The 12,517-nt window shown below is 39.8% G+C and overlaps 1 protein-coding gene across 1 annotated transcript; it reads left to right on the top strand.

Moving 5' to 3' along the window:
- Positions 1-1,779: 1,779 nt before the first annotated feature.
- Positions 1,780-12,417, top strand: LOC308391951 (monoacylglycerol lipase ABHD2-like). The gene is made up of 11 exons (XM_080874776.1): positions 1,780-1,887; positions 2,197-2,228; positions 2,578-2,811; positions 5,616-5,791; positions 6,183-6,350; positions 6,568-6,751; positions 8,077-8,169; positions 8,547-8,648; positions 8,740-8,809; positions 9,206-9,290; positions 10,694-12,417. The coding sequence occupies exons 2-11, from the start codon at positions 2,203-2,205 to the stop codon at positions 10,870-10,872; spliced, it is 1,317 nt and encodes a 438-aa protein (XP_080730902.1). The 5' UTR covers positions 1,780-1,887; positions 2,197-2,202; the 3' UTR covers positions 10,873-12,417.
- Positions 12,418-12,517: the final 100 nt, after the last annotated feature.

Below are 12,517 nucleotides of genomic sequence, written 5' to 3'. Positions count from 1 at the left end.
GACTAAGAGTGATGTCTAGGAGTGGTGATTCTATCAAGCTCCCAATCTTTCACATTTATCTTGTGTGGATAAATGTAACTTATTTGTGGCTCTTTGGGCGACTAATGCAACTACATTTGTTTATGCAACACTCCATCTATTTTAGAACTCCAGTGCCTGTAATTGATTTTTCGAGGGTGAACTGAGAGAAAAAATAATAATGAAGGAGATTACATTTCTCTTTAAGAGGTAAGTAAATGGGTGGGGGGGGGGGGGGGGGGGGGGGGTTAATAATCTTTCCCCTTTTCAAGTTTTAATATGAATTGCAAAAAAAATTACCACTTTTCTCTGAAAACACAGATGCCACTGTATCATGTACACATCAGGCTGACTGACATTCATCAGTGGTCACTGTGGTGTGTGTCTCAGCAATGACAGATTTCTCAGATGTTCCTCTTCCATGCGACAAAGCTTCTTCACATGACTGACCTTCAGTTAGTATGAGCTGGGTTAATCGTCACAAGATGACAGTTAAATGAAAATTTAATGTGACAGGACCCTGTTTGATCTTAATCCGCATTGCAGAGAGTAGCATAATCCTGTAAACTCAAATCTTGAGAACATGTGATACCCTTAAAGGGAAATGCTACTTGGCGAATTTGGCACAGGATTCATGAATGTATAGCTGGTATGTATCAGTGATGTTTCACTTCTGTCTCCCACACAGAAACAAGAAAAATTGGCCAAGATGTCTTTCACTTCTGTCTCCCATTTGGAAATGAGACTGAGGATTCATCATAAACAGCACCAGATATAAAGAAATGAAAATAATTGATAGGAGTGGAGATGAGCAGAGTTTCATTTTGACATTCTTAGTTTGTACAGCTGTGTATGCTCACAAGGCTCAATGATTTTTTTGCCAAATGGGGCTTTCTGGTGTATGTTGGACTGTGGAAGATATACACATGACAATAATTGATGAATGTATATATTGCCAAAAGAATTCTATTAATTTTAGTTGTTTAAGTTTACATCGTTGCATCATTGTCGCATAAAGTATGCTGAAAATCCCATTTCTTAGAATTTATTTGAAAGAGTTAAAGATTTGGGAGATGTGATGAAATGTATGCATAAAGTATTGAGAGTGTGTATGTTACCGATCTGTAAAACTATACTTTTTGATGTCAAAGTTAAAGCCATGTCATCAACACATTAAAATAAACAAATATTCACTTATTATACATGGATATATTATATATTAGTAGAAACAACATTTAAAGCATGGTTAAGCCGCTATGAGTATACAGTCATTGATTTTGACCCAGTGTTTCCAGTTAATCAATGGCGCCCTCTTGTGGCTAACACACTCAGTGCAAAGTTTAGACAAATCGCTTGAAAATGAATGACATTTAAACTAGAGGAATAACGTTTGTTGGATTTCGTTTTTCTGTTTGTATTATTATTATTTTTTATTATTTGTCAACGTAAGCTAGGGTTTCAGTTAAGTAGGAAGTAAGTGGCTATGTTTGCTGTACTGACTGCTGATATAATCGGAAATTTCAGTTTCACAAAGCGAAGGAGGAGACTGTGACACCGAAATGGAGAGTTTCATGTATTATATTATGACTATACATGACAGGTCTAACAAGTAGAACGTAAAATAAGATGGACAAAAACGTGAAAATAAAACGTTAAAAAATTTGAATATACATATTTTCATTCGCAATTGTAAATTTATCATTTGGTTGCATTTGGGATTGCAAAAATTCGGAGCTTTTTCAGGTGGCATGAAGGCATCCTGAGCGAGCCGCTGGTCAGTCAGTTTCTCCGCTGTAAACAGGCGGTGTTAGAGCGTCAAACTTCGGGTGGGTCCGGGAAAAACCTAGTGAAACTTCAGAAAGTGTAATGGTAAGACCATACATTTTAATTTTATGCTCAACGCGTATTGCGTTCTTTACGTAAAGTGCCTGTTGTGTTTGGTCGACATCTGACAGAAAAAGTTTTACCTGAGTGACGTGACAAAGGCAACAAACTGAGGCACTTTTAAGCTAGCAGGCAGTTTCTTCTAACCTCCCTATTTCTCATTTTGTGTAATCCATATGCGTCACGTAACCGCACCGCAAACCACATATTGCAAATTACTCGTGTTTGTGTACTCTTTTGTTGGTTTGCCTTGGCCATTTAATTCAATGAGATGTTACTTGCGTGTTTTCCCAGCTCTGAATGAAATACTTTCTTCTGGCAGCAAGGTGAGTAAAAACCGTCAACATTAATAGATGGTGTCACTCCTGGATAACTCTATCATGTCTTCAGTGGATTTTTAGTTATTTATTTAATTATTTTGAGATTTCATACTAGACTCTACTGAAAGATCAGATCCCAAATGTCGCACAGCTGCCTATAAGTTAGAGCACCATGTAATTTTATGCTGTTGTATGTGAGAAGCTGCCGTTTTAGCAGAAATTTACAAACATATTTTATGTTTTCAATATTTCAGTTTCATTTATGAAATTTGACTTTTGTAAATGTACTGTGTAAAAATAATCCATTTGCTGTTGGCTTTTTGCTTGTGTAAATTATATGTTTATGCACACACAGCGGATCAACTCACACATATAAAATGACCACCACGGAGGGCGGTTACGTACACACCTTTGGCCCAGAGCTGCCTGCCATGTTTGATGGTGTGAAGCTGGCGGCGGTGGCTACCATCCTCTATATCATTGTCCGCTGTCTGAACCTCAAGAGTCCCACTGCACCACCAGAGATCATTTACCAGGACACCCTGCTCAGTCGCTACCTGCTCGAGACCTGCCCAATGCTGACCAAAGAGTGAGAGATTTTAATATTATATTAAAAGATCTGTGATGGCACTGAGATGACTGGAATGTGGACTTAATCATGAACTCCCGATTCTTACCTTAGATACAGGTGCACCATAGACTCATCAGGCATAACATTATGACCACCTGCTTAATTTTGTGTTGGTCCCCCTTTTGCTGCCAAAATAGCCCTGACCCATTGAGGCATGGAGTCCACCAGAACTCTGAAAGTGTGCTGTGGTATCTGCACCAGCAACAGATCCTTTCAGTCCCGTAAGTTTTGAGGTGGGGCCCCCATGGATCCGATTTGTTTGCTTTGTGGCGTTATCCTGCTGAAAGAGGCCACAGCTGCCAGGGAATACTGTTTCCACGAAAGGGTGTACAGGTAAGCAACTCACGCACAGCTGGCCATCCACGTGATGTGAAAGAAAATGGGATTCATCAGACCAGACCACCTTCTTCCATTGCTCCACGGTCCAGTTCTGCTGCTCACGTGCCCATAGTTGGTGCTTTTGGCAGTGGACAGGGGTCTGACCACACGGGCCAGCCTTCACTCCCCACCTGCATCACTCTGTCGCTTATTCACCACCGTTACTTTCTTGGAACACTTTTGATAGATACTGACCACTGCATTCCAGGAAAACCCCATAAGAGCTGCGGTTTTGGAGAAGCTCTTACCCAGTCGTCTAGCCATCACAATAATCAAACTCGCCCAAATCCTTACCTTGGCACATTTTTCCTGCTTCTAGCGCATCAACTTTGAGGACAAAATGTTCTCTTACTCCCGAAAATATCCTGCTCACTAACCGGTGCCATGATAATCAGTGTTATTCACTTCACCTGTCAGTGGTCATAATGTTATGCCTGATCAGTGTATTTATAGTGTGAGCACAGTGTATGATATACACAACATACAAAAATCTAGAAAATTTAACAACAAAAGCAAAAGAATCAGAAAACAGTCATCCTGAAACTGTTCCAACTCTGTTCTAAGACGTGGTTTGCATTAAAGTTGGTCAGTTACAGATTTTGGCTTACGTAGATGTGAATCCCACTCTCACAGGTCCTCGAGTCCTATGTTGAACTGACTGAACCACTACTTGTGTGGACTTCTGAGGTCTTTATTCGCCTTTATGTGACTCATTGTAGGGGGGGTTGGAAAAAAGCTGTTATTGGCCAGAGTCTCCCAAGAAGGACTAGATTTCCTAAACACTGTAAACAGAGCCTAGAGGAGCAGCAGTCTTTTCAGATACGTTGTAAGGGAGAGATCCATTCTCTCAGCCCAGCACCCACAGAGGCAGGCAGTGGCTGAACTAGGAAACATAAGAAAACCATGCAGTGTTGTTGCATTATAGAAGTTTAGGGGGATTTCAGCTGTTTGGAGACATAACATCCATTCACGAATGTACTTTCATTTCTCTTACTCTGACCATAATGTGAATAAACATGCCATTTGTTCTCTGGTGGAATGAGCCAGGAATTACAATTTAGGCTGAGCTGATCCATTAGTGAAACTGTAATTTTCCACATACATGGTAGGAAAAAAGCTTCCCGGGGAGAAAGAAAACTTTAGAAATATTTTTTTGGAGGAAATTTACCAACCTTTCTAAGCATTTTCAATACATTTGAGTCAATATCTATCTATTGATAGAGAGACAGGCAACAGTGGATGGATGGATGGATATCCTCATTTATTTAGATATTGGCCTTAAAATAAATGCCCCACTAGCAGCCATCAAGTGCTGCTAAGTGGTTGATCCATAGTATCCAGATTATATCAGATTATATCAGAGATAGTCCACAGCTTCTTCTGCGTTGTAAAAACCTGGGCTCTACATTACTTTCAGGGCTGCCTTCAACCCTGAAAGAACCCTGAAAGAACTTACAAAACATCCTGTCCTGTTATGTAAGTGTTTCACCTAGAGCAGGGGTGTCAAACTCAAATACACAGTGGGCCAAAATTCAAAACTGGAACAAAGTCGCGGGCTAACATTAATATTTATTGAAAAAAAAATCTTCCTCCAGATATAAGAATGAATCTTTTCTTATGGTCTCAAATACGTTTTGCTGGAAAACTGAACATGGAACAAGCAAAGCTTAATACTAAACAATATATATATTAGCTGTATAATACCAGTAGGCCAGCTCTAATAGTAATTTGGTATGGCTTCGCGGGCCAAATGTAATTAGGCTGGGCCAGAGTTTGACACCTATGACCTAGAGTGTGCACTGGCCATGATAAAAATCTAGCTAGTGGTTGGGTAACAGTTCTGACTCACTCACCAAAGATGACAAAACATACCTCACACCCCTGCCAATAATGTTGCACAACTATTCAAAGAAACATGTCATTCATTAGAAGGAGTGTCTGTGGATGGGCTAAGCTAATGTAGCCCTGATCCACAATCCATCCTAGTGAGGTTTGGCGATTTTCTCCAAACCTCCAAGTTTACTTTCAGTTTTTTTAGGTTGTTTTTGTTTTTCTGTAAAGATTCTGTTTGCACAGTGGGTGTGCTGTTTTTTAGTGCACACTATGAAGTAGATAAAGATAAGGAAAATTCTCAGCTGTTTGTTTTTGGACAGGAAGGAGCGGTATGTTGGCCAACCGCATACCTGATGTGAACTTAATTTCTGCTAAATGTTATTTGGCTTCATATTTTTGGCACTCTTCATATTTAAGCACGCTGGAGTCATGTAATTTGAACACCTAAAAAAAAAAAAAAAAGCACTCTCAGAGTGTGCCTGGCTTGTCAGACTGATGATCTTCTGAAGCATCTTCCAGTTACATAATATGGGCCTTGTCCTTCTTTTCAGATACATTCCTCCCTTGCTGTGGGGGAAGAGCGGTCACATCCAGACGGTGCTCTACGGGAAGATGGGACGTGTCAAAACTCCAACGCCCTGTGGGGTTCGCATGTTCCTCCCAATGCAGGATGGTGCTACGGCTACCTTTGACCTCTTTGAAGCTATTGGAGCCCACACCACTGGAGGTCAGAGGCAAAAACTACTTTGTTCCTGTTAAACCACCAAATCAGCTGGTTTTCGGGGTATTTAATTACACAACGGCTGATGTGTTGGTACTTAAAGAGCTTCCTGATTGTTGTTTAGTTGAGGTGCTTTTCTTTTCATTTCATTCCTCCTGAGTTTTATGTGCTTGTTTGGACCGAGAGAACATCAGTCTCATGTAACAAGCAGCTCCTGCTACACTTTGAGCGACTTTAATGAACTCCCTCGAGGAACGATGCCAGCAATGTAGTTCAGTGGGGTTAAATCCGCACACACACTACAGTGCACATGACATCGACTTTTACACAAGCTCATGACTCCAATTTAAATGTAGTTGCACATCCAGACTCTTTTGTGTCTTTGTGTGGGTGCCAGATGACATTACCATGGTAATCTGTCCTGGGATTGGTAACCACAGTGAGAAGAACTACATCCGGACCTTTGTGGATTATTCCCAGCGGCAGGGTTACCGCTGTGCTGTCCTCAACCACCTGGGAGCCCTGCCTAATGTTGAGCTCACCTCGCCACGCATGTTTACATACGGTAAAAAGTTATTGCCACATTGTCTGTTTTTATGATATTTTTTAACATTACTTGGATAAAAAAAAAGAACCTTATAATGTGCAATCCTGCCAAAATCAATCTTTTGACAAATAAAACCAGATTCCCAAGAAGCATAATGTTATAAATATATATTAATCTGTCATATCGAGTATATATTACTGCTATACATTTGTAAAAGCAACTCTTTTACTTTCAGGTTGTACCTGGGAGTTTGGAGCTATGGTGGACTACATAAAACGCACTTTTCCCCAGACTCTGCTGGTGGTCGTGGGGTTCAGTCTGGGAGGAAACATCGTCTGTAAGTTCCTGGGGGAAAACCAGTCAAACCAGGACAGAGTGCTATGCTGTGTCAGCGTCTGCCAGGGTTACAGTGCCCTCAGGTTGGTAAACTGACTGAAGGATTAACACAATTAAGACTAATGGGTCATGTTGTTGTCGCCGTTGCTCTGCCATCACGAGTGAAACTGAGGTGATCATGTTGAACTCTGATAAATACTGAAACGGGGTTTATTTACTCTGAAACACAGGAAAGAAAGGAGACTGAGAAGACTCTGTTATATCAGGACTATCAGAGCTTTGAAAAGAAAAAGAAAAAAGCTTGTGAAAAAAGCATCCTAGGTACGGTTCCAGTCAGAGACTTTGTTAGAGAAGAAGACAGCGCTCAGTGAAACCTAAATTGAATCTTAGGGAATTCTGCAGCGGCAAAGATGGTGATAGAGTTAATTTCCAAGGGGGTAAAAATGTTAATAATGCCTCTTTAAGGGGAATGTCAGTAAATTTCTTAAGCAGTTTTTATCAGCTTTGACTAGTGATCTTCTACATGCAGGGACCAAAGAAATGACAGTTAATTTAGCTGTTCTTTAAATCAAGTTCCCAAATAAGTTCCTAAAGTTGTTTCCTAATGGTTCTTGTGAGATTTGCTTCAAGAAAGTATTACACGTTGTCATGTTGCCATTCACCCTGCTTCACTGAGTGAATGGGTTAAATGCAGAGAGGAATTTCCCCATGGGGATGAATAAAGTAATAAAGTATACATTATTCAGAGGGATTATTTCTGTGGTAAACAACATTCAGTGAGTGGTGATCATTTGGCAGCATTGAATTCACTTAAGCTTTTTTGGCGATTAGACCAATGAGCCGTCATAGCAGGCTGTCAGCGCTGATAGGCATTACGAGTCTAGGCCCTGATGGGATTGAAGATGGAGGATTGGATGGAGGTCTGAGTGACCAGGGGGAGGTGGGTTCCACCAATCAGAGTCAAGAGGCATCAGAGGAAAGAAGATGATTGGATTAGAGTAATGGTGTCAGCAGTGGATTTGAAAGCGTGGAAGTGATGAAAGAAATAGACTAACAGCCAAACATCCATGAAAGCAGGCAGATGAGTGATTACAGATCTTTCTTATTGAACTGAGGCATAAGCGTCATTACTGCGCTTGTATATGATCGTATTAAGCGGACCCATTACATTTGTTTTGGATTGCTTGGAGGTAGTGAGTGCAATATTAGGTTGTATAACTTAACTTAAAGTTTTGTGTTAAGCAGCACCATAATAGTGTTGGGGTTAAATAATTTGCAGTGTTGATTTTTACAATAGTTAAAATATAATAGTGATATGATGGATCAGACTACTGCTGTAGTGACTTTAGTTTGTAATGTGGTTCCACAGTATGTTTGTATTCATGTGCATTTGCTTGTGTGTGTTTAGGGCTCAGGAAACTTTCCTTCAGTGGGACCAGTGCCGGAGGCTCTACAACTTTATGTTGGCGGAGAATATGAAGAAGATCATTCTGTCGCACAGGTGGAGCAACACAACAGTTATTGATTAATGGTTACAGATACGTAACACTCTTAAATTTGATCAGAATGTCATTTAGTCATAAAGTACTGCAGCTTTTTGCTTTTCTGTAGCTCAGACACAAGCATGAATCTTTTCTCTGCTAATTGTTGGAGTGGCTTTCTGCAGACACAAAATTTTCTCGATTATCTCTGTCTGATAGAGTAGAAATTCTTAAATGTTAGCGTAATTCTGAAAAATTTGCCAGAAATTCCTAAATCTGTTATCTAAAATGTAGATCTGTGAGTCATTTGTGGAGAATCAGATGAAAAGCACTTCTCAGCCAAACAAAGACACAGTCTCCCGCGTTGGTTGTGTCTAAATGTCATATTATTAAACAGGGACAGTTTGCTGGCCATGCAGTGCAGCAACATTGGCGATGGAGAGCTGAACAGACTGTATGCAGCCACATCTTTGATGCAGATTGATGACAGCATTATGAGGTGAAATATTCTGGGCTTTGAATATGATGGGTTGCTCTAAATTCTGTGGGCCATCTCTTTAACTATGTTATCGCATCATTTTTCACTTCAGAAAATTCCACGGTTATGACTCACTGAGAGAGTACTATGAGAAGGAGAGCTGTGTGCACTACATCCACAAAGTGAGTAACAAGTACCTATCCGTGTATGTAACAGAGCTCAACACATCTATCCCTCTATTACTACTTCTGCAATGACTTCATGTTTGGACTACTGTTAAATACTGTTGCTGCTATATTTATTGTTCACCTGATCTAGCATACTTGGATAGCAATCATACATAATTCAGTCCAGGTGTGGTTGAATACTACTTCTCTTATCACTGTTATATTATTCTGTTATAAAAGTGTAATGGTAGACAATATAAAATGTGGGCGTAGCTTCCAGGTTTGAAAAGTGACATCAGCACAGAAGTGCCAGTGATGGTTACTTCTATCTTTTGTACTGTCTGCACTAATAATGTGTAAGTAGGTATTCTAAAAAATTAATAAATAAACTGGACTACTCTTTTTTTACAGATCACTGTCCCACTCCTCCTGCTAAACTCCTTGGATGACCCACTGGTTCATCCATCACTACTGGCTGTTGCACGCACTCTTGCAGGTTTGTGGTTTTTGTCTAAACTCCTTCTGCAGTGTGAGTCAGTGGTAGTTAAAGGTTGTCTTTGTAACAGGCTAGCTTAAAGCTGGCTGCCATGATAAGTAGCTACCAATTTGCCCACGTTAGCAGGCAAACAAGAAAGATAGCTCGTGGTATGTTTTAATTATAGATAGCTAGCAGTTTATTAGAATAGAAGAATTGAATAGTCACTTGATTCTATTCTATTCTGACAAGCTAACAAGGATTCCTCCTAATAACACCTGTAACTGTGTCTATGTTTGATATTTGGCATGTATGGTTTTATTTAGTGAACGTGGTGAAGTCTTGGCCAGTGGGCATGTTGAAGTAAAACTGGGTAGGGCATTCACAGAGCAACCTTTGTTTTAATTTTGTGGAGTTCCTCAAGCTAATTTTTTATCACTGTTGTTAACTATGTAATGTTTTCTTAGCTACCTAGCATATGTGGCTAGCTGGCTATTCAGATTTCTTCCTGCACAATGCTTGAAGAAGCCAGGTTTGTTTGTTTTTTGGGAGGGGAGTTGTGATTGTGTTGTGTTGTACTGGAGGCAGGCTGTTGGCGTGTCTAACTTGATGTTAGCTAGTTATCAGTCAGTAGTTAAATTGTAACAGAGAAGAGGAAATATGCACTGTAGTGAATATGAACATTACAACCTGTGGATTTACATGGAACATTTGAGTCTTCAACATAGAAAACATGTTGTTGAAAGGAACTGAGAAAGTCAAGGAAAGTATTTTTTTTAAGTTGTTTTACACCAAGTTTAAAATATGCTTCCATACAAACCTTTAATAACAAATATTAAAGATATTATTTCATGGCATGCAACACAGAGGTGATGTAGAGTCTGGTGAAAATGCTGTCCTCACAGTGGTGCTAACTCAGAGCAGCATGAAGCGAGTTAACAGGACACTCGCAACACAGTCTTAAGTGTTGATAAAGTCTTGATGCAGCTATCTGCTCAACACACCCTCCCCAGACAGTCTTGTTGAATTTTTCAGGGCCATGTGATCCACCTGAGCTGTTGGGTTATATACAGGGACCTGTGTGTGTGTCTGGCCTCAACCTGCTGCCTTGTCTTGCCTCACATGGGAGATTCTTGTTTTGTAAAAGTCTTCGTATTCATGTAAAGTTTTTACGCTTCAAGTAGTCATGAATTCTATTTCTTTAAATTTTTGTCTACTTTTCTACTGGTTCTGTATCAAGATTCAAGTTATAATCTGTGCAGTCAGTTTCTTTTGAAAAACATGATCATCTTCGTGGTTGGATATTTGGACTCGTCACAGCTTTGGCGTCATTTAGCTTCTTAAAAATTGGTCTTTGACGGGAACAGATTTTTGGTGAACTGAAACTTTATACTTCTCTCTTCCTAACTGTCTTCCCCTTTTAGAGAAAATGCCCAATGTGGTATTTGCCCTGACTCAACATGGGGGCCACATGGGCTTTTTCGAGGGAGCTGTTCTGTTCCCTCAGCCCCTCACCTGGATGGACAAGGTCATAGTGGAGTACACCAACGCCGTCTGCCGCTGGGAGAAGAAGCAGTCGGTCTGTCAGAGTAGCAGCGAGTAGGACATGAACTTTTTGTATGGAAGCACGCAATACCACTCTGCGAGTTGCACTTACATACAAGTCCAGAGACAAACGCACAAAGACAGCTTGCTGTACCTGCTCAGCTTCAGCACTTTTGGCCTTACAGCTACATGATTCTGGAACTTGTAGATGATTAGACAAGGCAGCCTGAGTGGAAGTGGTTAAACCAGATTAGAAATAAAAACCTACAGAGGTGATCGCACAGGTGAGTGTAATGTGATCCCAAGCAGAAGTGTTCTTTCTGCTTTTGTTCTTTTTATCTCTCAGGTTAACAATAGTTTGCCCTCTGCTGGTTTTTGGCAGGTACTTCTTTCTTTATTCTCTAAAGCAGGGTGCGTAATTTGAATTCTGCCATAAGAAAGAAAAAAAGGTGGACTTTTTTTTTCAAGTTTTCAAATAATATTTTAATGATGTTTTGGTTCTGTCCTGTTCTGAAGTCCTTTAATTATAATAGTGCATTTTCACTAAGAGGATGTTGCTGTTTATTAAAGAAAAACATCTGATAAGAATGTGATTTAATCTCTCAAATCAGGTAATGTTTTACAGATATTTTTTGGTAGGTTTTCATGCTCAATTTTCTCCAGTGGACTCTGTCTGCATTTAGGGTAGACAAAAACAGACCCAACTGAACATTTCTGGTTTGTTGAAACATGTACTTGTAGATCCAACCATTCCATGAATCAATCAATTTACTGTAAAGCCTCCTGGTGTAGAACTCTGGTTACCCAAAACTTATAAATAACTAATAACTCCCAGCGTAGAAATAATTTAACTAGAAGTGGCAGGTGTGGTGGTATAAACGGCTGTTTACGGTATGTTTCGAAGGTGATAACATTTTGAATGTGTCTCTTCTTGGTCACGATTATGTTCCATATACCAGGCGTGGCTTCAGTTTAAACACTGTAGTGACTTAATATTAAACTTTAGCATCGATTACCTTTTGGGGGAGGATGTTGTTGTTGTTCATAGCTGTTCATTGCTGCCTACTGGATGGTGGTGTTTGCAATATAAAAGGTAAAGACAGCTGAGAGTATCGCTCTATTGAAGATGATTAGTGTCACTGACAAAAAAGGACAGTGGGGTGGATTTTTATATTTTTTATTTTCTGAATTGTGAGAAAGAAAGAAAAAACACTCCTGTACTGTCATGGTACTGTAAATTTCCACCAGAATTATGTGATTTCAAAGGTTTCAAACACCAGCTAAGCTGGTGAGGGCACAAATGCAATGTTTTTGCTGTTTTGGTTTGCTTGTTTTTAATATTCTGAGCTCTTATTATCATGTTAAGGACTTTTGAGGTTGGTCAGTTTCCTGTGAGTTACATTCTCAGTGGACTCCACCCAGTCTATGTAGCCTCCAAATTATGCAACTTATATCTGCTCTGCAGAAGTCAAATGTCATGCAACAGCACCACAAACATGTCCTGACTTTTTCACTGTTTGCTCGCACTTTATTGTCTTCAATGCACTATGTAGAGTCATTGACAATTAAAAGTAAATGAACACATTTTTATTGGTGTGATATTATAAATTAAGACGTTTCAATTGTCTTTTCTCACAATCATTTTCTGATGGGGTATTGTGCATAGTGTAAAAAATTACTCTTCATTAACTTGTTCCTGGATG

The sequence above is a fragment of the Rhamphochromis sp. 'chilingali' genome (assembly GCF_963969265.1).
Source record: "Rhamphochromis sp. 'chilingali' genome assembly, chromosome: 2".
NCBI classification, from domain to species: Eukaryota; Metazoa; Chordata; class Actinopteri; order Cichliformes; family Cichlidae; genus Rhamphochromis; species Rhamphochromis sp. 'chilingali'.
Note: the sequence above shows the minus strand (reverse complement) of the source record. Positions and strands in the feature narration are given on the sequence as shown.